The 26919-nt window shown below is 41.1% G+C and overlaps 1 protein-coding gene across 8 annotated transcripts in view; it reads left to right on the top strand.

Moving 5' to 3' along the window:
- LOC127577661 (serine/threonine-protein kinase BRSK2) overlaps positions 1 to 26919 on the top strand; it is a 773538-nt gene that overhangs the window by 676407 nt on the left and 70212 nt on the right. For 3 of the 8 annotated variants that reach the window (XM_052029037.1, XM_052029041.1, XM_052029040.1), the window contains 6 exons: positions 3566 to 3663; positions 6851 to 7001; positions 7679 to 7744; positions 9595 to 9655; positions 10096 to 10705; positions 18242 to 18290. In XM_052029037.1, coding sequence (XP_051884997.1) covers positions 3566 to 3663; positions 6851 to 7001; positions 7679 to 7744; positions 9595 to 9655; positions 10096 to 10705; positions 18242 to 18290 — 1035 coding nt within the window. The remainder of the gene's footprint in view (positions 1 to 3565; positions 3664 to 6850; positions 7002 to 7678; positions 7745 to 9594; positions 9656 to 10095; positions 10706 to 18241; positions 18291 to 26919) is intronic. The other 5 variants (XM_052029044.1, XM_052029045.1, XM_052029043.1 and 2 more) reach the window with 3 other exon arrangements.

Genomic DNA, 26919 nt, shown 5'->3' with positions numbered 1-26919 from the left:
TGAAACTGTCAGATATCATTACCAGAGCATAATTGAATTGCTACCAATCAATTAAAGAGATTTAGAATACTCAACTATTTCCCGGGGACCCTTCCTGAGTTATAAAATTTCAACAGACCCCCTGACAAGACTTCTTCAACCTAAAAAAACTATGCCCATGCCTGTGCTGCTAGTTCGCACTGTGCACACATCTGGTCTCTCTCTCTCTCTCTCTCTCTCTCTCTCTCTCACACACACACACACGCACTCTCTCTCTCTCTCTCTCTCTCTCTCTCTCTCTCTCTCTCTCTCTGACACACCCACACATGCTTCTGCTGAGTAGTCTTCGGTGACTTGGAATGGATGGACTTGTGCATCCAAATCAGTTGCTGAACCTGAATGCTACAAAACAGGAACCCCTCATCATGTTCCTGTGGGGGGAAAGTTAAGGACTTCACTTCCCGGGAGGTGACAATGCGAAGGATGTTTGGCGGGAAATCAGTGCCACCGCAGGCTTACCGGTGGCAGTGGGAGAGGGACAGAGGGCGGGGCGGCCCAGGCTGTGGCATCAATGAGGGCAACCACCCCCTGCTATACCTCCTCACCCCCACCTCCCCATCCCACCTCCTCATCCCACACCCTCAACTCTCACCTCACAAACTTACCCCCTCAATTGGGAAAGATGCAGGGGGATGTTACCAGGATTGGAGGGTTTGAGTTACAAGGAGAGACTGGACAGGCTGGTTTTTTTTTCCCCCTGGAGTAAAGGAGACTGAGGGATGACCTTATAGAGGTTTATAAAGTCATGAGGTGGATGGTCACAGTCTTTTTCCCGGGGTAGGGGAGTCTAAAATTAGAAGCCATAGGTTTAAGGTGAGAGGGGAAAGATTTAAAGTGGACCTGAGGGTCAACTTTTTCCACATAGGGAGTGGTTGGTATTTGGACTGCCAGGGGATGTGGTAATGACCTTTAGACAGGAACATGAATAGAAAAGGTTCAGAGGGATATGGGCCAAACACAGGCAAATGGGATTAGCTTAGTCTGCATGGACAGGTTGGGCTGAAGGGCCTGTTTCTGTACTGCATAACTCAATGACAAAGTGGGGAGCAAGAGATGTTTGTGCCGAAGAGGGCAGGAATGCATGCAGGGAGGGCACCAATAGGAGGAGACTCAACCACCTAGAGTACAATGAGTTTGGCAGAATATATTTTTAACCAATAGTAAGTGAGTACATGAAATGAATAAAAGTGAAATGGGGAAGTACATCGTCACAGCCTAAATTTTGACTCAGGTTTGCTGAGGCTAACTGTAAAGTATTTTTGTTGGATGCCTTAAAATCATCTGCAATAAAAACTGAAAATGCTGAAAATTCTTGACAGGTTAGGAAGCATCAGTGAAGAGAAAAACTGAGTTAGCATTTCAGGTCGATAACCTTTTATCACGAAGGACCCTTGGAGATCTTCTCTTTACCCCTTATCCTCCTCTGCCCTCCCTGCCCAATCCCCCCATTAAAAACCCATGGTTTAGAAAAAGTTAGATAAGTTTTGGAAATGCATGTGAGATTGACTGTGAACAGAGAAACAATGTTTCAGGTTCATGACATTTCATCAGAACCAAGAGAAGATTTCATAGTTTATCAGCAGATTTCACAGTTTATAAGGAAGTGTAGTCAGAGAAATTGGGGAATGGTGTTGGAAGGAAGAACTATTGTGAAGATCAAGCAAGTGAGATGAAACAAGGTAAAAGGTGTAATAAAGAAGCAAAAAAAGTCAAAGGAGATGCAAGTAGAAACAGCAGAGCCATTAGCAGCATCTGCTGGCTGGGAATAGGGAGCAAAGGTAATCATCTGAAAGTGTTGAGCACTGTTTGAGCTGGACAGCTGTAATTAATGCATTCAATATATAAGGTGCAAATCATCCAGCTTGCACTTTGGAATAGAGGAGGCTAAAAACAGAGGTCAGAGCATGAAGGTAATGGCAAATTAAAGTGACACATGGCCTGAAGAAAAGAGTTACACTTGGGTATTAAACGTTTTAAAGGTTGAGAGATACAAGTGAAGCTGGCTGCTGCTGCAAATCCCAGAGCACATGCAATTGGGTTGTCCATATCCATTGGCAAGGTAATACACGACTTGTTGTGGTAAGGAGGGCATTGGTAGTCTGTTTGTTGAAACTGTGCGCTCCAAACTGGGCAATGCGCTGATGTTCCCTGTGTCAGCCTTGAAGAAGGCTGTGGCAAAAAAGGAACGACTGTTACGACCACTAGAAAAGTGCAGCCTCCTTGCTTAGCAAGCAGCTGATCCTCCTCCTGCAAACACCATACATCAGCAGTAGTCCATCTCCCTCCTCATGCACTATGCAGAGATATCCACTAACTTGGTTTTAGGCTCAGTATGTAGTCATTGAGGCCAGTGCAAGACCTCATGCTTTCTTCAAATAAGTGCGGTTGCTGTTTGTCCTTGACTTATGGGCACAGCTGCTCTTCCACCAAGGGAGAATCAAAAATAGCGCTGAGAATGAGCGGTGTAATGAGGAGAGCAAAGTTGGTACAATGTACTCAGTCCCTTCATCTAAATCATTAATATAGATTGTAAATAATTGTGGCCCTAGCACTGATCCCCCTTACTACTTCAGCTCACTAAGCTAAAAATGACTGACTTATACTGATTCTCTGTTTTCTATTAATTGCCAGTCCTCTGTCTATACTAACATATTATACCTAACATAATGAACAGTAACTATGGCACTGTGTCAAATGCCTTTTGGAAATCCAAATACACCACATCCACTTGTTCCCTTTTGTCAACTCTACTATTTATATCCTCAAAAACTCAAATATATTTGGCAAACACATTTTCCCCTTTCATAAAACCTTTCTGCTTGATTGTCTTGTGATTTTCTAAGCAATGAATTGCTAAAGGGAAGCAGTTGTTGTGGTAGTGGGGGTGAAGGGGGAATGGCATGCAGGTGCAAACACAAAGTATAAAAAAAGCAGACTACGATCTCAGATCGACCTTGAAGATCCATTATTCATAAAGGCACTCAGATCCTGGGTGTTTGCAGATGGGTGGCTATTTAAAAGAGGCTTCCATTAAATCAATCAGCTTGTGAAGTTGATCCCACGCGATCAGGTTCAGCAGTCTGCCAGCGAACAGGACCTCTGACCTGTCCAACTAAAATTGTATTTGAGTACTGATGATTCAATTAAACTTATTTACAAGGAACCTGTTTCTGGGAGGTGCATTTCCACCTGAAACAGCTCTGATGTTACAGTACAGATTGGTGGGTTTCTAATTCCTAGGTGGCCTTTAGTCAATTTTCACAATTCTAACAGATTATCCTGAGCAGGTTACATTAAAATGGTGACTTATGAATGTAATTTATCATCTTAAACAAGTCATAGGATCTTAAACCAGAGTCTTCATAAATGCAGAAGACAAACTAGAGCTGGGTGGAGGTGTATTGAAATATGAGACACAAATGTAGCTATATTATAAGACAATATTAGTGCAACTTACAGATAGTTTGTATTCTAATATTACCAAAAGACCTATGCACACTGATCTGATTTATTTTCTGACTCGCAGAGAAAATCAAGAAAAAATGATCTATTTTCTTCTTCTTGATCGGAAAGAGCGATATCCAAGCCATGAAGATGAAGACCTGCCTCCTCAAAATGATATAGGTAAGCATCTTGGGTAACTGCAAGTTTTACAGATAAGATCTACACAAGACCCTCATTTGGCATTTCAAACTTTGCTTTGAACAAAAATACTTCAATATGCCAGCTTTTGAGTTCCAAATTATCCAAATAGTTCCCATTCACTGCCATGCTACAACATTTCAATGCATGCATGAAATTTATTTATGGCTGCTTCACTGGATGAGTGGAAAGTGCTCAGCCAATTCGAGTGGAACCTCCAAAAAGGCCAACATGTTCTCTGGTTCAATCCTGGATTTATGATGAGTTTGTCAATCTCATACAGAATTATGACAAAACAACATGAATTGATCTTTTTTTGTCTTTTGTGCCAGGAGCATTAAAAAATGAGTTTCTTCTCATGTTTGCCATCTAATAGCCATCTCTGAGGCCTGTGTGAACCATGAAGTGAGAGCAGGATTGGTATGGAGCCCCCCCCACAATTGGAAAACTTGATGAGGTTTTCTGTTTAGGTTCATGCGTGAAGAGTTAGCTCTTTCATGAAGCCTCAAAAAGTTTCCAGTGGCTGTAGAGTTGATTTCTTACAGAAAAGAGTGAGGAATATTGATTAGTTTTTTTTATATTCCCTATACACAAATAATAATCAATCTATTCATGAATTCTTGCAGGACACTTGAACATTTTTCCAGAAATTGAATCAGTTCAATGTAGAGTGTCTTCATATTGAAAGAAGGAAATGATCACTGATCATTTCTCGATTCACTCTTCACCCTTCAATCCATCCCCTGGAGAAACACTTTCTCTCAAATCCCTTACCACTGCACTTTTAAACTCCCAACTTTCTTGCCTCCAACCTTTAATTCATCTTGATGCTCTTGCAGCCATCAATCTGCTAAGTCACACCGTCAGCAATAACTTTAATTCCTCTCTCTTCATTAAACCATTACACTCCCTTTCACCCATGGAAAAGGCCTCATCTCAGGTCATGCAATTCCAAGGGTCATAGATTTTGATGTCTCTGGCTTAACTATGCCTTGTCAGATTGGATGAACACACTAAGTACTACTGAGCCCCATTCTCCATTGTAAAAACTTTGTTCAGGAATGTAGACCTAACACCCAACTTCTCTTTACCAGGAGCTGCATTTTGAAATCATCCTCCACCAGGTTAATTCCTCAGAGCATGTGTGAAGAATACACAGATTTGATTTTCTTCTCAAACATAGTAAATAACCATACATCAGCAACAGTATTATATGAGCAGAAATTTCCTGAAATTTCATCTATAGAGACTGAAGCCAATGTCTTGGCCACAGATTTATTTCTCAGGCAACCATTCCGATACTAGGAAACTGTTTGAAGCTAAGCCAGTAATTCATAACCTTTGGCGTTGATGTTTGACAGACCCAAGTTTTTTTCCATATATTCATTTCATCGGGAATATTTCCTGTTTCGACCATTTGTAACCTCACCTGCCTCCAGCAAATCTGCAACTTACATTCTCATCCAAGCTGCTATCACCTCCAAGCTTAACTACTCCAGTGTTCTCTCAGCCTGCTTTCTTTCTTTTGCCTTCAACGCTTTGTGGTTAGTCAATGCTCTGCTGCAAATACGTAACTCACTCCAAGTCTTGTTCATCCACCACATCCAAGCTTGCTGATCTACATTGGCCCCTGCTCCAACAACACCTTGACTTTAAAGATTGTGTTGAAGCTTCCCAAATTTTTGTCCAAATCTGTTTCTTTCCTGGAACTTTTGTCTGATTCCCTCCAAAAGGGTTCCCAATACTGGCCAATACAGCATTTATCAAAATCATTTTGATGCTCCATGTGATTGTTGTGAAGTTAATCAATTCCTCTCCATCCTTCTTGCTCTATCTCCAGCCACTGATATGGTTGACCACTCCATTCTTTCTCCAGTACTGCTCCACCATAGTCTAACTAGATGGGATATATATCCAGATGTAACCAGAGAATCACAGACAATGACTTCTCTCTCTATTCCCACAGAATTTCCTCTGTTGCCCACCACCACCACCACAAGTATATCCTTTCCTCTTGTTTCTCAACTGTTGTTAATTGAGAACATCATTCAAAAATATGGAGCCAGTTACTGCATGTATACAAAATATCCACCTCTATCTCACCATCTCTGGATCTCTGTGTGTCAGTTGCCCAAAATCCAATATTAGATGGACAGAAATTTCATCCATCTAATTATTGGGGTCATAGATTCATACAGCCTTACAGCACAAAAACAGGTCCTTCAGCCTAACTGGTCTATGCTGACCAAGATGCCCATCCAAGCTTGTCCCATTTGCCTGTGTTTGGTCCATATCCTTCTAAACATTTCCTATCCATGTACCTGTCCAGCTATCTTTTAAAAGTTGTTATGTACCTACCTCAACCACTTCCTCTGGCAACTCACTCCATATATTTACCACCCTCTGTGTGAAAAGGTTGCTTCTCAAGTTCCAAGAAGGGAAAACTTAAAGCCTTTGTTTTTCAATTCCCAGCAAGAACTCCGATCTTTAGTTAGTGTGTCACTGCTTCCACCCCTGTCCCTAATAATTGAATGAAAACAAACCAGATCATTTTTATTCATGGTGTCCCCGACATGAGTTATGGAACATCTACCCTTGACTTGTTTGCATTGCCTGACTCCACACTTACTTCTTTTGCTTAAACTCCCATCCATGTCTGTTTTATTACCTTTTGACTTGTTCGACCCTCCATAAATTTGAAATTATCCAAAATTGTCATTCTCAGTGTAATCTGTTCCCCCCACGATATTTGTTCTCTCCTGATTTTTCCAGCTTGATCAATCCTAAATTTGTACCATTGCCAGTGATGCCTCCAGCACTCAAGGACCAAACATCAATACCACCTATTCTTTTCATCTACCTTTCCTCCTTTTAGAACACACTGTAATTTATTTAAAGATTTACACTAAAGCACGTTAAAATAAAGAACTTGCATTTAGATTAAAAAGTGAGGTTGATTAAAACTAAAATAGCTTGTAAATACAATTAAAAGTGTTTGTTTCCTTCTGCTTAGTACTTAATAGACACAATGATTTAGTGTGTTAGGCTTTACTGTTCAAGTTTAAACAACTTTGATGTTCTATTTGGAAAGGTAGTCTAAGATGCACAAAATAGTTACAATGATGAGATTTTTTAATATGCAATTTTTAATTGTCATGGGTCTTGAAAGATCCACCTAGAAAAAGAGTAGACTCACCAATGTTAAATCGGCATGGCAAGCGGCGACCTGAACGGAAGTCGATGGAAGTATTGAGCGTGACTGACGGGGGCTCTCCAGTTCCAGCTCGGCGTGCTATAGAGATGGCACAGCACGGCCAGAGGTACAACGTCGTATTGTATCAAATCATGAAACACTATTTCACAAATTAACCGAGGGAATGATCATAGGCTTTTCTTATTTTTACATTGTTATTCCATTGACTCCACCAAGAATGGAAAGCTTCAATGATGAATGAGAGAGCACAGGTCTGGAGCTGCCTTTCAACCTGTAGTCCTGTGCTTTGCGACACGCTGTTTGAGTGTGCAACAAACCCAAATGCTGGTTGTGCAGTACAGAAACGTCTGAGTTTGCCTGAAAATGATCAGACTGAACATTACATGGCAAAGAATCAGGTGTATCAAGGGAAGATGTGCACTTTTACATCACAATATACCTTCATGCTGCACATTCAAATCCATTTTTTTTGCCAAATATACATATTTGCACCATTTTCAATATTAATCTTAATTCAACATTCACCTTATGTTTTTCTACTATATATCTGAAATAACGTGCACTGCAGCCAACAATTGGAATTCATCTTAGTATCCTGCAAGGCCTGAGAGATATACATACTGAAATGCTCAAGATGTTTGTTTCAATGTCAATAGCTCTCAATAGTAATATAAAAGCTTTCTTTTTTGAAATATTTATATATATCTAGTTTTAAAATAGCCCCTGTTTAAATTCTTTACCAATGTAATTTTGTTTTTTTTTGTTTTACTGTCCCTACTGTAGTAAAAGTATGTTCAGTAAAAGCTTGGATATCACAGATGCCAATCCCAGAATCAACAAAGAAGAAAGGTAGTAAAAGTGTTTCACATGATTTCTCCCTCACTGTGGGTAGCTGCTTTAGATGCCCTTAAGTGCACATGGTTGTTGAAATAGCTAAAATATCTTCTCTTCTTCCCCACTCCCCACTCCCTGGAGGTTTCCATCCCACATCTGAATGGCAAGAATTTCCTCTGTTGCACACTATGTCCACAGTATTAATTAACCTCTGGTTTGGGTAGTTTTCACCTTCCCTCTTTTTTCTTCCCCCAAATCTTTTTTTCTGTTTATTTGTTAAAAGCCTGAGCATTTCTAGTGGATATTGTTGGGTGATAATTACCAATTGCTTTGATGCCCTGGTCTCTGCTGTTTTCCTCCCCTTAAATCGCTGCATGGCATTCTGGTGGTTTATTTCAAGGTATTTCCTTGGATACCATGACGGGTGTAAAAGTGCTTGGTGTATCTGCATGTATGACTCTCCTAATGTTCTTTCTTCTTCCTCATGGGATGTTGTAACTAATTTCTTGTTCACTGATTAAAATTTAGAATAATTGATAATATTCAGAAGTAATAATCAGCAAATTTGTATGCTAATTTTGTAGTAGGGTGAACTGTTTCTCATTGGTGGCTGTACTGGAGGAGCTGTTCGATAAGTATGACTTAAGATAAGACCATGAGACCATAAGAAATTGGAACAGGAGTAGGCCATTCAGCTCCTCCAGCCAGGTCACAGCTAATCCCTCTTTCTTCAGGTCCACTTTCCCACCCTCAACCTACAACCATTGATTCCCTTACTGATTAAAAGTCTGTTCAAGGACTTAGCCACCACAGCTTTCTGAGGCAAGGAATTCCAAAGACTCTCAACCTTTTGAGAGAAATTAATTCTTCCTCAAATTCGTCTTAGGTGGTCTCCCTCTCATTTTGAGATCATGGCCTCTGGCCAGAACTCTCCCATGAGGGGACGCATCCTCCTTGACAAGTTCCCTGTGAATCTTTTCAATAAGATCACCTCACCTCTCATTCTTCTAAACTTCAGTGTACAGACCCGATCTGTTCAACTTCTCCTCACAAGAAAATTCCTCCATATATGAGATCATCCTAATGAACCTTCTCTGAGCTACCTCCAATGATATGGATCCTTTTTTGCTAAATGCAAAGGCACATTTTAGTTCTCTCTCGTTATGCAATTTGTCACTTTTCTTTAAAAAAAATGTAACATGCGGAGAACATGATGGTACAAAAATAATTCATAATTTGAGGAAATGTGACAAGCCCCACTGATGGCTTAGCTGGTAAGTGCACTTCTCAGGAAGCCTAAGCTTCACAGAATGCAAAGATCCAGTATTCAGTTTACCAACCTGCTTCCAGTTGAGATATTTTGTGTAGGTGCTATAATTGGGATCAACACCACTGGTTAGACAGAATGGAAATCAGCTGGGGTCTTCCCTGATGAGTATAGTTCAGTGACCCTGCTGGAGTGGTCTACATATGTGGGCATCAGTGAGCACATGACATATTTTCAGTTGTGGGACACATTTCCCCTTCCCATGCATGCAGGATTTAGTAGCCACACATGTTAATTGTCTAGAACAAATTATCTAGGCACAGGAAAGCCTGAAAAATAGGACCACAGTAAGAGTAAACAATATCAGGAGAGAAGGGGAGTAAATTGGAGGGAGAAAGTAAAACGGTTTTCTAATTTGGAAAATGCCTTGTGTCACTTAAAACACTGCAGTTTAATGATGAGTGGGAGCCTGGTGATGGCAAAAGATCAAGTCCACCTTATTTAAGAGGGTAATGGTTGTGAACATTGCTTTTCTTTTCAAAAAGCTAAGTTTTTAATAAAAACTGAGTTCATTCTAGTGTGCCTTTTCTCCGTGTAGATCACGATCAATAAGTGGAGCATCATCTGGCCTCTCCACCAGCCCCCTAAGCAGTCCAAGGGTAAGTGATAATGACCAAACCCTCCATTCTAGACCTTCAATTGTCCTGCATTTCATTGACTACAGCTTGCGTGTCTTGATTTTTACCTCTAAAAGTAACAACTGCAAAGATTGGTTGAACCCTTTAGGTGTGAGTTACAGTTACTGCCGCTTTGGCTATGTGTTTACCCTTTATTGGTCCTAGTTCATCAAACATATTAAGTAAAATGTGCTGCTTCTCTTCCTATTAATTTGCTGGTGTAAAACTTATGATTTTGAATGCCTATACATTTGATGGTATTTTATGCTCACTTTTTTGTTATGACCTGCTGCTTACCGGCTAACGGCACATATTTTTGTTTTCTGCACTCCCACCCTCCTTATTTATGTCTGTGTACCATGCTATGTCTTGTATGTTTTTTCTCCTTTGACTGTCCGTGCATGACGCTGTCTGCCGTGTAGCCTATCAGAAAGTTTTTTGCTCCCCCCCAGAGTCCCGAGCTTAGCCCCTGTCCCAAAGCACATTCTCCCATACTTCCTCATTGTCACAGAAATACAACAAAGCCCAGTAATGTGCTTCAACCAAAGATAGGGTTTCAGTCGAATCCAAAGACACAGACTCTTCCTGCTAAGAGTAAGCTCACAGATAAACCTTTGCAAACCACTAAATCTAATCCTCTCCCTGTTGTAACATCAGAAACACGCCCCCCTCAGAATCCTCCTGTTAAAAATGTGCAGAGTCAGCAAACCACAGTCACATCACCAACCCAATTGTTTGTTCCTTCAGTCCAGATTACACCCCTGTCTCTTGTCAGATTGATCCCCGGTACTGATCCAAGCACCAAATCTATCCCTATAATACAGGTGACCCCTCACCCTTCCCCAAGGGGAAGCCCCCTCCCCACCCCAAAGGGCACACCAGTCCATACTCCCAAGGAGAGTCCGGCGAGTACTCCGAATCCAACACCGCCATCCAGCCCCAGCATTGGAGGAATGCCTTGGAGGACGCGGCTGAATTCAATCAAAAACAGTTTCCTTGGCTCACCTCGGTTTCACCGCAGGAAATTACAAGGTAGGTTCTTTTCTAACCTCATCTTTTGGGTTAGTTCAATGAAATGCTATATTCCGTTATACGTTTGACATAACTGGAACTACTTTTAAATTTTCTGAAATGGCTTTTGAACTGATGCTGGAGATGAGAATTTGAGTCCTATCAAATTTCAGTTTCAGATGCCATAAGATTTGTAGATGCTGAAAGGCATGATTGGAGGGAACATGGTTCCTTCTCTCCTTGTGTTATCCCCACCCTTGCTGCCCAAACCTTCAACGTTATAAAATTCATTTTCATCACTAGGTAGTCAGGATTCTGTCTCTCCTACCAGCAAAGTATAAAGAGTATTTTTAAATGCCGCACTCACAATTCACTCAACAAAATTTTAAATGTTAAAGCACACCATCAGATATCATGAAGCTGACAAATTTCTGGTGGCATAGCTGTAATGGAATTTTGGAGACAACAAGAACCGTTGCATTAGTGCTGTACCTGTTTAAACAAATATATTTTTCTTCCCATCATAAATAGTCTTGAATCTAATTGAAGAAATTAGAACAATGGGAAACATTAAAATAATCACCAAAGGACAAGCTCGTACAAAACGGAAATATAGTACCACACTCAGTTTTTGCAGTGCAACTGTCGGAAATGACAAATATTTTAAGGTCTTTGGTAGCTCCAGACACTAGCTGTGCAATTTTAATCCTACCTCCCTCGCAAACACGACTATGACTCTCTCACCAGGTTTGTGAATCAGCAAGGTTCTAAATAACAGTCTTCACTTTATTTTTGGGGCCAGGAGGTAAAAGAATGCTCCTTTGAGTCCCACAAATTCAGCCTCACAGGGCTGATTGTCACTTTCTGCCGAATTCAGCCTGATTCTGTTTCCAGTGGGAGGTAGACTGACAGTGGGCCATGAAGTTAAAGTAGCCCAAGAATAGCAGGTGAGTTTTCAGGCCGCCTCCTTGTGTCCCACAAAACTGACATAGCGCCCATGATTGGATCCCTATTCAATTGAACACCTACATTTTTATTTGAAGATGTGTAAACTGATTGCACTATTTTACAAACTAATGAGTTGAATAAACTGTTGAGGTGACTGACTGAAGACCTGTGACTATTGGTGTGCTCCAGAGATCGGTGCTGGGTCCATTGTTGTTTATCATCTATATTAATGATTTAGATGATAATGTGTAAACTGGATCAGCAAATTTGCGGATGACAGCAAGATTGGGGGCGTAATGGACAGCGAGGAAGGCTATCAAAGCTTGCAAATTGATCTTGACCAGCTAGGAAAATGGGCTGAAAAATGGCAGATGGAATTTAATTCAGACAAGTGTGAGGTATTGCATTTTGGGAGGAATAAACAGGGTAAGACTTACACAGTGAATGGTCGGGCTCTGAGGTGTGTGGTAGAACAAAGGGACCTGGGAATACAGATCCATAGTTCCTTGAAAGTGGTGTCACAGGTAGACAGGGTCATGAAGAGAGCTTTTAGCGCCTTGGCCTTCATAAATCAGGGCATTGAGTATAGGAGTTGGGATGTTATGTTGAAGTTGTACCAGACATTGGTGAGGCCAAATTTGGAGTATTGTGTGCAGTTCTGGTCACCTACCTACAGGAAATATATCAGTAAGCTTGTGCAGGGAAAATTTACAAGGACTTGAGGACCTGAGTTATAAGGAAAGGTTGAAGAGGTAAGGACTTTATTCCCTGGAGCACAGGAGAATGAGGGGAGATCTTATAGAGGTATACAACATTATGAGAGGTATAGATAGGGTGAATGCATACAGGCTTTTTCCCCCTAAGGTTGGGTGAGACTAGAACTAGAGGACAGAGGTTGAGGGTGAAAGGTGAAATATTTAAGGGGAATCTGAGGGGGAGCTTCTTCACTCAGAGGGTGGTGCGAGTGTGGAATGAGCTGCCAGCGGAAATGGTGGATGCAGGTTCAATTGTGACATTTGCACATGGTTTGGAGGGATATGGTCCGGGTGCAGGTAGGTGGAACTAGACAGAAGATCAGATCAGCATGAACTAGATGGGCCAAGGGGCCTGTTTCTGTGCACTAGTACTCTAATAACAAAATTAAAAATTGGGACTAGCTCGGGTAGGCAACTTGGTCGGCATGGATGGGTTAGACCAAAGGGCCTGTTTCCATGCTGTATAACTCTATGACTCTAAAACAATTAATAAAAATCTATTTTTTGGGAAAGCAACTTAAAATAATCTACTTTAGTTTCCTGGAAGGGTAGAAGTTGGGGAAGGAGGAGCTTTGTTTAGTTTTTGTCCACGCTGCATTTTACTGAATCCCATTGTATTTTTTATGGAAAGTTAACTTAATTTTCTTCATTAATTTCATCATGACCTTCCCTTAGGAGCTCTTACAAAATTAGTATTTTGCTTAGTTTGCTCTTCTTCTTTGAGATCTGCCAGAGCAGAACTTGTAACTAAGCATCTTTAATGGCTGTTTCTATGTAAAAATTAATGAAGGCATTACCTTGACAATGCAACCATGGCTTCAGTCTGCAATAAGTAGCTTGCTTCCAGGTTACATGACCATTATTGGTATTGGTATTGGTTTATTATTGTCACATGTACCAAGATACAGTGAAAAACTTGTCTTGCAAACCGATCATACAGGTCAATCCATTACACAGTCCAGTTACATTGAGTTAGTACAGAGTGTATTGAGGTAGTACAGGTAAAAACAATAACAGTACAGAGTAAAGTGTCACAGCTACAGAGAAAGTGCAGTGCAATAAGGTGCATGGTCACAACAAGGTAGATCATGAAGTCATAGTCCATCTCATTGTATAAGGGAACTGTTCTTATCACTGTGGGGTAGAAGCTGTCCTTAAGTCTGGTGGTACGTGCCCTCAGGCTCCTGTATCTTCTACCCGATGGAAGAGGAGAGAAGAGAGAATGTCCCGGGTGGGTGGCGTCTTGATTATGCTGGCTGTTTCGCCAAGACAACGAGAGGTAAAGACAGAGTCCAAGGAGGGGAGGCTGGTGTCCATGATGTGCTGGGCTGTGTCCACAACTCTCTGCAGTTTCTTGCGGTCCTGGGCAAAGCAGTTGCTGTACCATGCTGTGATACATCCAGATAGGATGCTTTCTATGGTGCATTAGTAGAACTTGGTGAGAGTCAAAGGGAAAAAAACAAATTTCTTTAGCCTCCTGAGGAAGTAGAGGCGCTGGTGAGCTTTCTTGGCCGTGGCATTTACATGTTTTGACCAGGACAGGCTGTTGGTGATGTTCACTCCCAGGAACATTACCCATACTCCCTTGGCCCATGCTTGCTGTTTTTCTGTGTTACAAGAGTAAGTTGCAAATTAGATGACTAATTTTTACTTCTAATTCTGATATAACTATATTTTCATTGTTTTCTTAGTAAAATGTACTGGTTTAATTAATGTTTACAGGAAAGGCTTTTTTTTCATTTTCATGCACAGCTGACACTGTATTCCTTCTAACTTTGGTATAATAATGCAAGAAATTGTAACTGTTGTTCTCTGCAACAGTTTCACATGCCCAATGAAAATGTTTCTATTAGAACATATTATTCACATACTTTTATTACATAACAATGGGATTGCCAAGAAGCAACAAGAAGTAGTGGGTATGATTGTACATAATCCCGCCACAGCCTGCACTCAATCCCTACTGTCATCCGGCAACTGCCCTTCCCTGCTGCAGAACCCTTGCGAACTGTTGTACTGGCGACCTTTACTTCGCTGTATTCGGAGTTGGCCACAGGGCAAACCAGTCCTCATGTGGCAGAAGCTGTGGGCCCTTCCCTAGCACTGCCCCTCTGACTTTAACTGGTCTGACCCCAGGAAGTTACTCGGACAGCATTGCCAAACCTGTAAACCATTCCAATGCAGGCACATGGGAATTCTGCCACTTGCAGGTTCCCCTCTAACTTGCACTTCTTCCTGACTTGGCAAATATATTGTTGACCTTTCGTTGTTGCAGGGTCTAAACTCTCAAACTCAATTCCCATCAGCACTGTGGGAGTATCTTAACTTGGAGGATTGTAGTGGTTCAAGAAGGCACCTCACCATCACCTTTTCAAGGACAATGAGAGATGGGGAGTCAATGTTGGTTTTGCCAGTGATGCCCATTTCCCAATAGTTGAATAAATGAAATGTCAGGAATGCATTCTTGAGCTAGGCAAAGTGTCATTATACCAAAATTGCACTAGTGTAAGAGTTGAGGAGAAAATCGCATATTTTGGTCTATTATAAAAAACACAAGGGGTAACTTTAGAGTAATTTTTGTCTCACTGCTTTTCATACAATTTGCAAAATAAAATTAAATAAAACAGAGGTTCTGTAGGTGAGAGCATTCACTATAGGAAATGTAGATCTGTGATGGAACTTTTGACTTTAAATCTAGATCTCAGATTGTGCTAGCATTCAAGATGCCTCCAAATGTCACATTTCTTTCATTGGACAATTTTGTATCATATTCAGACTGACATTTGAACATCTCCAAAGTTCTTTTGAGTAAGTCAATAGATCATTCATTTATTAATAGCAAAATTCATTATTTTTAAAGAGACATTGGACTGTAAGTTAATTTATTCTCATCACTTCCCCACCACCTCAGTTCACTGCAGAAGCATAGCTCTTTTTGGTTCATCATAGTGGTGGTTATAATGGTGATTTAAGGAGATGGTGTTCCAGATTACCTCTGCTCACATCAATTCAAATGAGGTCCATCTCTCAGAGGCAACTAAAAGTTGATTTTGTTAGGTGGACATCTTCAAGCATCAAGTTTCACCACATCTGTGAAGAAAACCTTATGTCGACGTGGAGCCAAAGTTAATAAATTATTTAAATCTATTCTGTTCAGAGTGACTAATGTTAAGGGTTGTTGGCATGAGTGATTTCAACTTCCCTAATATTGATTGGCACCTCCTTAATGTAAAGGGCATAGATGGGGCAGAGTTTGTTAGGTGTGTCCAGGAAGGATTCCTGACACAGTGTGTCGACAGGCCGACGAGAGGAGAGGCCATACTGGACCTGGTACTAAGCAATGAGCCTGATCAGGTTGCAGATCTCTCGGTGGGAGAGCATTTTGGAGACAGTGACCATAACTCCTTGACCTTTACCATAGCCTTGGAGAGGGATAGGAGCAGACAATAGGGGAAAGTGTTCAACTGGGGTAGGGGGAATTATAATGTTATTAGGCAGGAACTTGGGAGCATAAATTGGGGACAGATGTTCTTGGGGAAGTGCACAATAAAAATGTGGAGGTTGTTTAGGGAGTACTTGCATGGTGTTCTGGATAGGTTTGTCCCATTGAGGCAGGTTAAGGATGGTAGAGTGAAGGAACCGTGGTTGACAAGAGACATAGAATATTTTGTCAAGAGGAAGAAAGGAGCTTACCTAAGGTTTAGAAAGCAAGGATCAGACAGGGCTCTTGAGAATTACAAGGTAGCCAGGAGGGAGCTTAAAGATGGACTTAGGAGAGCTAGAAGGAGGCATGAGAAGGCCTTGGTGAGTAAGATTAAGGAAAACCCCAAGGCGTTCTACACGTATGTGAAGAATAGGAGGATGACTAGAGTGAGGGTAGGAACGATCAGGGATAAAAGAGGAAACGTGCCTAGAGTCGGAAGAGTTAGGGGAGGTCCTTAATGAATACTTTGCTTCAGTATTCACCAGTGAGAGAGTCCTTAACATTTGTGAGGATAGCGTACGACAGGCTGATACGCTGGGGCAGGTCAACATGAGGAAAGATGATATGCTGGAACTTTTGAAAAACATTAGGATAGAAAATTCAGCAGGGCTGGATGGGATATATCCAAGGGAAGCGAGGAAAGAGATTGCTGCGCCTTTGGCGATAATCTTTGTGTCCTCACTGGCCACAGGAGTAGTGCCAGATGATTGGAGGGGGGCAAATGTTGTTCCTTTGTTCAAGAAAGGGAGCAGGGATAACCCTGGGAATTACAGACCAGTGAGTCTTAATTCAGTGGTGGGCAAATTACTGGAGAAGATTCCTAGAGACAGGATTTATGGGCATTTGGAGAAGCATAGGCTGATCAGGGACAGTCAGCATGGCTTTGTGAGGGGCAGGTCATGCCTCACGAGCCTGACTGAATTCTTTGAGGATGTGACAAAGCACATTGATGAAGATAGAGCAGTGGATGTGGTGTACATGGATTTTAGTAAGGCATTTGATAAGGTTCCTCATGGAAGATTCATTCAGAAACTTGCCTATGTGGACTCAGAATTGGCTTGCCCATAGAAGATGTTTGTAAATGGAGCATATTCTGCCTGCAGGTCAGTGACCAATGGTATTCCGCAGGGATCTGTTCTGGTACCCTTGGTCTTTGTGATTTTCATAAATGACTTTGATGAGGATGTGGAAGGGTGGGTTAGTAAGTTTGCAGATAACACAAAGGTTCGTGGTGTTGTGGATAGTGTAGGAGGTTGCTGTAGGTTACAACAGGACATTGATAGGATGCAGAGCTGGGCTGAGAAGTGGCAGATGGAGTTCAACCCAGAAAAGTGTGAAGTGATGCACTTTTGAAGATCAAATTTGAAGGCAGAATACAAGGTTAATGGCAAGTAGTGTGGAGGAACAGAGGGATCTTTGGGGTCCACGTCCACAGATCCCTCAAGGTTGCTGCGCAGGTTGATAGGCTGTTAAGAAGGCATATGGTGTGTTGGCCTTCATTAGTCTGGGTATTGAGTTCAAGAGCTGTGAAGTAATGTTGCAGCTTTATAAAACTGGTTAGACCACACTTAGAATATTGTCTTCAGTTCTGGTCACCTCACTATAGGAAGGATGTAGAAGCTTTAGAGAGGGTGCAGAGGAGATTTACCAGGATGCTGCCTGAATTGGAGAGCATATCTTATGAGGATAGGTTGAGCAAGCTAGGGCTTTTCTCCTTGGAGCAAAGGAGAATGAGAGGTGACTTGATAGAGGTGTACAAGATGATCAGAGGCATAGATTGAGTGGACAGTCTGAGACATTTTCCCAGGGCGAAAATGGCTAACACAAGTGGGCATAATTTTAAGGTGATTGGAGGAAGGTATAGAGGGGGACATTAGAGGTAAGTTTTTTACACAGAGAGTAGTGGGTGCTTGGAATGGCTGCCGACAGAGGTGATGGAGACAGATGCATTAGAGACATTTAAGAAACTCTTAGATAAGCACATGAATGATAGAGAGATGGGGGGACTATGTGGGAGGGAAGGGTTAGCTAGATCTTAGAGCAGATAAAGTGTCGGCACAACATCATGAGCCGAAGGGCCTGTACTGTACTGTGCTGTAATGTTCTATGTTCTTCTACCATTTTCCTGGCAATCATAAAAATGCAGTTAAGCAAGCTTTAGTTATTCTGTTCTTTACATTTCTCCTTATCTGATTTTTGACATATAAGGAACAAAACAGATTATATTAATGATCGAAACTACTAAATTCATAAACTACTCATTAAATTTTGTAGCTTTTTGTAACATTTCGTATAAAGGTGTAAAACCAGTAAGATGTCAGTAGTTCCACATTTGATCTGAACAACATGTTTTTCTAATCTTTTGTACAGTACCTACGCCAGAGGAGATGTCAAGCCTAACTCCAGAGTCTTCCCCAGAGTAAGTAATAAGTTGTTCCTCTTTAGTTCAAACCTCCACATAAACTATGATGATCCACAGCTGAAATATGAAAACAGTTTTCAGCATATTTTTGATCACTTTGGGGTGATGTAGATCACTACAGAATATCCAGAAATTACTTATGGCCTTTCTTCCCTTAGTTAACAATTTTTGTGCTTTAAATTCCAGTAAGGTTATCTCGAGTTAGTGGCCTGGGGTAGGTCAACCATGATCATAACTGAAGGTGGGGCAGGCTTGAGGACTGGTGGCTTACTCCTGCTATTTTCTGGCATTCTTTCTTGTATTCAATGCCTTTGAGAGATATCTAAATTTGCAGATTGTTAGAACTAAGACAAGCAAAGAGATTTAAGTTGGCAGGCTGCCACTCTCTGTATTCACCAATCCATACAATAGTTATAACAACAACTGGACTGGCTATTCCCTGAGTTGATTGTAATTTTCTGTTCATAGGACAGGAATTTCTTTTCTTAATAAAATCTGTCTTTCTTTTGAGGATGAGCCAGTGACTCTGAAATCATTGTATTATTGTCAACCATGACCCATTTGGTTTCAGATCCTACTCTGGTCACTTGACCCAAATGATCAGAGGTGATATGGCACTGTTGGATACTTAAACTGATGCTTTATCTGAACTTTAAGACGTAGAAGATCCCAGTGCACGGTTTCAATACCAAACAGAGAAGCTGTATCCAGTGTCCTGGCAAATATTTATCCCACAAACAACATCGCTAAACCTAATTATCTCATCTTATAACATTGGTATTTGTGGCTGGTTGCTGTGTGTAAATTGGCTGTGTTTCCTACATCACAAACATAACCATATTTCTAAAGGACTTAATTAGCTGTAACTACTTTTGGGAATTACTGAGGTAGTAAAATTTGCTATATTAACACAAGTCTTTTGTTTCTTTATGTGACTACTCTGACCTCAAGACATGTTCTGCAGACGACATGACTACTATTTCTGTGGCAATGACCGTTGGCATGATTTCTAGAATTATGGCAGGAAGAAGATGAGTTTGAAACTGATTTTAACTGTTGAAAAATAGGTCATATAACAAATTATGGGATCAGACGTGAATTTGCCCTACTTTAAAGTACTTAATCCTGTTTTGTTAGCCAAAGGAATATTGCTTTGTGTCACTTTGTATCTGGTATAGGAATGTTACAGATACCAAGCTAACCTCTGTTTCTATCCACACAATAATTAATTTTGCTTTGACAGAAATGTAAATTCTATTTCTTTTACTTTCCCTCTACTCCTCTCAGACAATTCTGAGAAATGCTACTTCACTCAATTACTCATTTTTCATGTTAGATACAGTATAGAGAAAAAGTTTTATCAGGCCATTCACTGTTGTGACAGAAACAACAGAAGATTTTGTTGGTCCTGCACCTAAATAAATACTAAAGTTAAGCAGCATTTTTAAGACAGCCACATTTTCAAACAAAAACCCACTTGTTTTCTTTCACTTTAGTGCAAAGCTGTTGCTACACATCTCATTAATGCACATTTTAAAGCTGTTTGCATAAATTGTCATGCTTGCAAATGCTCCATCAGCTGCAAACTGCTGATGACACCATTTAGTGGGATAGTTTGGACAGAATCATTGCATCTTGCTTAATTCAGAAATCCATATTTCATGTACTTGACATGTAATCTCTAATTGCAATACCTGATGGTGCTTTCATCTGTTTTAAATATTTATCAGTTTGCAATCAAATCTCTGCTTTTGTAATGATCAGTGGTTTGTTAGAGTTATAAACCTGCCAAGTTCACTAAAGTCAAAACCAATAAAGCCAATTTTTACTTCCAGACCCCATGGCATCTTGAAATAATAGAATGGTAGGGCATAGGATAGCCTTCAAGTTGCTACACCCCTGTTTTGTAGCATTAAAATAGTTTTGCAAATCATTCTAATACTGTTTGAGAAAGTCACATCAAGAGCCAAAACTTCAATTGTAAGTTTCACAGCCAGGCAATCCAAGTAAAAGGTAGCCAGTAACATCTCTATAAGTACATGAATGCAGTATAAGGAAGTCTGTAATTAGGGCAGGTTCTTCCATTCCTGCTCCTGTGGACTGAAGAAAGAACAGATTATGTCTCTCCATGCTATGGAGTTTCAGTGGCTGATTCATTCACAAGTGGCAAGCTGTGACATGTGGCAGAGATCAGCAGCAATAGCCTTGAATAATCCAGAGGCTTGGAAGTTGAAAGTGACCATGACTTTGACTCCTTGGGCAAAGCAATCAAAGTTCACATGTAGGGCCAGCTTCATTTGTAGCTACAATACTACCACTAAATGTTTGCCAACAAACCTGCTGATTTCCCAAGACGTCAAATTTATTGTCATGTGCACAAGTACGGTGAGGTACAGTACAGTGAAAAACTTGCTTACAGCAGCATCACAGGCACATAGGTACAGACAACACACAACATAAATTATACATAAAATTATACCATACAGTGAAAAAAGAAAAAAAAAGACTGCAAGGCATTGGTGCAAAAAGAGGCACACTCGAAGACAAGTCCATGGTAGTGAAAGAGGTGGTCCTTGGTGTTCCATTGCTGAGGTAGGGTAGGTTTATGCAGGTAGGTTCAAGAACCTGATGGTGTAGAAAAGTAGCTGTTTCTGAATCTGGTGGTGTGGGATTTCAGGCTTCTGTATCCCTGCCTGACGGAAGCAGTGAGAAAAGGGCATGATTCAGATGGTGGGAATCCATGATGATTGATACCACCTTCTTGAGGCATCGCCTCCTGTAGATGCTATCAACGGTGGGGAGGACTGTTCCTGTGATGGAGCGGGCTGTGCCCACAACTCTCTGCAGTTTCTTGTGTTCCTGTGCATTGGAATTGCCATACCGGGCCGTGATTCAACCGGTCAGGATACCTCCAACAGTCATTGTGCTGGGCCAGGACAGGACATCTGAGATGTTAACGCCCAGGAATTTGAACCTGCTTAGTCTCTCCATCTCTGACCCACCATTGAGAATTGGTACTTGATCTCCCAACTTCCCCTTTCTGAAGTCAACAATTAGCTCCTTGGTTTCATTGATGTTAACCGAGAAGTTGTTATTATGGCACCACACAACCAGATATTCTATCTCACTCCTATACGCTGACTCATCACCACCCATGATACAGCCAACAACAATGGCGTTGTTGGTGAATTTATGGATGGTGTTAGAGCTGTGCTTAGCCTCACAGTTGTGGGTGTAAGGAGAATACTGCAGGGGGCTAAGCATGCAGCCTTGAGGTGCACTTGTGTCGATGGTCAGTGAGGAGGAGATGTTGTCACCAATCCATACTGATTGAGGTCTGCCGATGAGGAAGTGGAGTATCCAGTTGCAAAGGGAGGTACAGAGGCCCAGGCCTTGGAGCTTGGCCATAGGTTTGGAGGGGGTGATTGTGTTGAATGCTGAACTGCAGTAGATGAACAGCAGCCTGACATATGCATTACCATTGTCCAGATGATCCAGAACTGAGTGGAGAGCCAGTGAAATAGCATCTGCTGTTGACCTGTTGTGATGAGCAAATTGAAGGGGATGCAGGTCATTTCTGAGGCTGGAGTTGATTCACACCATAACTAAACCCTCAAAGCACTATGTGGATGTTGGTGCTACTGGAGAGTAGTCATTGAGGCAGATCACCATGCTCTTCTTAGGCACTAGTACTATAGGTACCCTTTTGAAGCAGATGGGAACCTCGGACCACAGAAGTGAGAGGTTGAGTATGTCTGTAAATACTCCAACCAATTGATCTGCAGAGATCTTCATCACTCTGCCAGGTACAGCGTCTGGGCCGGATGTCTTTTGTGGGTTCACACTTTTGAAGGATGCCCTGACTTCGGCCTCCGAGACTGAGATCACATGGTCGTCTGAAGCCGTGGGGGTTCATGTGGGAGTGTCCTTATTCTTCCTTTCAAAGTGTGCATAAAAGGCATTGAGCTCATCCAGAAGCGATGCGTTGTTGCCACTTATGCTGCCCATTTTCACTTTATAGGAAGTTTGTGGAAACATGCAAGCCTTGCCACAACTGTCAAGCGTCCATCTGTGACTCCAATTTAGTCCAGAATTGTCCCTTCGCACATGCACTTCTCAACTGAGTTTGGCATCTGGGCCTCTGTCAAGCTCCATACCACCTGTCAATCACTTGCATGCAGGGCAGGCACGTGACACCACATGCAGTGATGATATGACTGGTCTTCCCAGGTGTCCTCTTTTGGGATGGAGAGGAGTATCATAACTCCTCAAACGAGGGCAAGCTGAGAAATATCACCAATGGATTCCATGTCAAACACCTGAAGGAAAGATATATTTATAAAATATTTTTTAAAAGTCTTGCAGCTGGTTTTACATAAATACACCGCTCACCACCACTGCCCCCCACCCCACCCTGAGACCAGATCTGAGCATTGTATTCATTCCCCAAGACAAAGCCCTTGCTTCCAGCAGTTCTTCTTCCCTCACCAATTCCCAGACTAATCCTAAGACCCTTCATTCCTTCCTCAGGGTGACCTAAGGCAGATTGCAGAAGTATTATCAAAGAAAATTTTCTAAGTCCTCTGAAAGTCTATCACTATTCTTTTCCAGAGCACTTTCAAATTTGTATCCTTTGGAAACTCAATTACATCTGTTGCATTTTGTGGGAGAGGACTCCACAGATCTGTCATACTTTGTTAATTAAGTTCTCAACAGTATGGCAGGGGACTTGATTTGCTGATTGACAGGAGGTTGCAAAGTCAGTGGTTTGATGACTAAAGAGGGATTCTGCCTTCCAACCCGAAATGAAGCTGAGTACCAGCAGCTGCACCAATAACTCCTGGTCTATGGGCAAGACAATCTAACCCATGAGTTGGAGAATACACATTGTGAAGGTGTATTTAAGGTCTTATGGTTCACAGCTCTCAGAGAAAAAAAAGAATGCAGTTTGAATATTGCCCTTTTAATAGAATAGTTTCAGGTGAAACAGGGTTAGTGAGATCTGGTTATTCTGTGAGGAAGTAAGAACCATCCTTTTTCAGATCAGTGAGGTTGAAAATTTCACTGCAAATGAATTTTGTGTGTTGCCCTATTGTTGACGTCATTTGAAGAATAAAACTGCTCATCAAAGTCCCACTGAAAAATGAGAAAACATATTTCCCAGTGGCCACTAAGGCACCCAGAAATGGTACAGATTTGCTCATGTTTGGAATAAATTGATTTTCAACAACACAGCACCTCTGTTTGTTAGAGTTGCTTGATGAAATTTCCAGCCTAAGAATCTATGTAGCCCATTATGTTTATGGCATTTCTTTGATAAGAAATCCAGTTGGTCCCTTACTCTGTTCTTTACTCAGAGCCTGCACATCTTTCCACTCCTATGTTTATTTAGTTGTCTTTTGCAAGTTACTGCAGAATCAGTTTCCCTTTCAGGATTGTATTTCCTGATTACAACAATTTGCTGCATAACTTCTTTTCCTTATTTACTGTCTTGTTCTTTTGCCAATCATCTCAAACCTATGTCTTCTGGCTATTGAATCTTTTGCCAAAAGAAACAGGTTCTCCTTATTTATTGTCAGAAGCATGCTGTATTAAATCTCCCTTTATCCTTCTATTATCTGAGGTGAATGGCAGTCTCCATGATCTCCATGTATTCGTTGTATTTTATCCTTTCTGCTATTTTAGTTAATCTGTCCAGTCACTCTGAAGTCTTGATGATCCTTACCAAAATGCGGTGTCCAGAACTGAACACAGTACTCTAGCGGAGGCCTACCCATTGCTTTATCAACTGTATCAGAATTTTCTTTGCTTCTATGAACTACATAAAGCCAAAGATCACCTTCTCAACTTGTCCTGCCACCTTTGTCTTTCTAATCCTACACCTCTTTCAAAATTGTAGCATTTGGAAGTACACTGGCTCTCCTCACTCATCCTGCCAAAGTTATCCATTCCATGGTCCTGTGTTAAATTTAGTTTGCCACGTGTCTAATCAGCATTTATGTAGGTGTTTTAATTTAGTAAATCTTTCTGAGTGCTTTCAAACAAAGTTCTGTCTGAAGTCTGTCACTATTTTGTGTGCTAATTGTGTACAGTTTTGGTCACCCTGTTATAGGAAAGACATTGTCAAGCTGGAGAGAGTGCAGAAGAGATTTATGAGGATGTTACCTGAATTAGAGAACCTGAGTTATAGGGAGTGGGTGGCCATGCTGGATCCTTATTCCTTGCAGTGCAGGAGAATGAGGGGTAACCTTATAGAGGTTTATAAAATCATGAGGGGCATGGATAAGGTGGACAGTCATAGTCTTTTCCCCAGGGTTGGGGAGTCCAAAACTAGAGGGCACAGATACAAGATAAGAGAGGAGAGATTTATAAGAGACTTGAAAAGTAATTTCTTAACATAGAGGGTAGTGAGTACCTGGAACGAGCTGCCAGAGAAAGTGCTCAAGGCAGGTACAACTGCAACATTTAAGAGGGATTTGGATAGGTACATGGAGAGGAGGGGAGTGGAAGGTTATGGGCCAAATGTGGGCAACTGGAACTACCAGGGAGGATGCTGTGGTCAGCGTGGACCAGTTAGGCCGAAGGGCCTGTTTCCATGCTGTATTACTCTATGATTATTGATTAACAATGCATTTTCCAATTTCGTGTCATCTGCAAACTTTAACCCCTCTTGTCCTAGACTCCTTCACCAAGGAAGAAATGTCTCCATCATCTAACCGATAAATTCCTTTCAAAATCCTGAAAATCTCATTTCAAGTTAGCACTTAATACAAGTTGCCTGTTACAGGAAGTGCAATCTGTTGTATGTAACCTCTCCTAATCTAACCTTTGGAGCGTTGGTAACATTTTAAAGAGCTGTGCCGTGTCTGTTCCAACACCAATATTTTCTGTTTGAAGGTGCTATGCCTCAGACTAGACCCATGGGTGTGAATTATCCAGGGATTATACAGCTGAAGCAAATCGTCCAACCTTTTGTATTTGAAACATGTTCCTTCAGTCTGACGACTCCACTTTAACTGATCTATTTGTACAAACCCTTACATAACTAGCTTTTCACCAAGAGCTGATGTCTGATTTTTTTGGTGACAAATTTCATTGTCTTTCAGTGAAATATGCCAATAGAAAAATGGCAAAACATGAAAAATGTTCACACCATTAATTGGAGTTCCCCAGTGGACCAAAGTTCAAGTCAATCTTGTAGTTTTATTGCTGTTAGAGTAGAATGTTACTGTGTACTAATTGAATCATGGGCATTATTTTATTAATTCCCAAGGTAACATAACCTTTAACCCAATTTTCACACATTTAGCAATTAATTAAATGTTGGAGATAAAAAAATGTAGCTTTAGTTCTTTCAAGTCTGTTGTAGCTTTCCTACACTGACAGTGCCAGTTAATGTAAAATTATCAAGTTTCATCTTCTCAAATCTTAATTCACTTGACAACTGAGAGAAGAGAAAGGGCCTGTTATGTCTGAATCTTTAATAAAAACAGATACAGCTGGAACTACCCAGTCCATCAAATAGCATCTGTGGAAAAAGAAGCAATTGTAATATCCTTGCTCTGCAAAATTTATCAGAACTGAAACATTAATACTGTCTGACTGCCCATCGATGCTTGTTTCATTTCCAGTGTATTTTTGCTTTTGTCTGTGGCTTTTTCTCAACTCTCATTTCCATGAATGTTTCAGAAATAGTCTTTTGATTTGAGTTTCATCTTATATGGACAGGAGCAGAAAAAGGGCAGAGAAATGTATCTGCATTTCTTTACTTGCTTATTTCTGGTCCACTGATGGCTGTCTAGGTGGCAGGGCCCTGCTCACAGAGATATCTGGCTGCAGGGAGAAAGAAAGAGAGGAACATATTTTTGGTGTTCATTCATGTTCAGGTTCATTAAATGCCTCTCTTTAGTGGATGTCACCACCCTCAATGGTCCACAGTGTACTCTTTTCACCTTAAAGTCTGGGAAAGGAGTAACACGAATCTCAGTGCATGAAAACAAATCCACATAGTGTACACCAGCCATTGGGATATATCCTGAGTCACCATATGTTTCTATATTCTTCAGAAAGTGAGGTGGTTATAAACTATATCAGAACAAGACTTAGGCAGTTAGCCAATAAATAAGTATGTAATACCCTTATCCTTGACAGAGTAATGAATAAATAAACCCTTATCCATGATAAGCAACAGACACAATTTTTTTTCTCTGTGCATAGGCCTTAAAACAATAGCTCACTAATTGTACACCTTCTGTAATTATATTACAGAGAATGCAACATTTTCAGTGCAAACCTCCATTATCTTTTGGATGATGCAGTTTTAAACACAGAACTCTGCTGACTGTAGACAGTCCACATGACCCCCACATGTCTGGGAAACTCTCATGTGTAGACAAACTCTTAATAGTGCATTTCCATAGCAGTGTTAAATTTAAAGCTAATCTTTGTCAGTGGAATTTAATGCTTCTCCTGTCATGTGAAATCTTTAGCAATTTAATCAGGTTATCACAGAATGGTACACCACAAAAGGAGGCAATTCAGCCTGACAGGTCTGTGCTAATTATTTTGAGCAGTTATCACAGATTGTCCCACTCCCCAGCTCTTTCCCCATATCTTTGATAATATT

Source organism: Pristis pectinata, chromosome 14 (genome assembly GCF_009764475.1).
Source record: "Pristis pectinata isolate sPriPec2 chromosome 14, sPriPec2.1.pri, whole genome shotgun sequence".
Lineage (NCBI taxonomy): Eukaryota > Metazoa > Chordata > Chondrichthyes > Rhinopristiformes > Pristidae > Pristis > Pristis pectinata.
The sequence above is the reverse complement of the archived record's forward strand: the minus strand, read 5'-3'. Positions and strand labels throughout refer to the sequence as shown.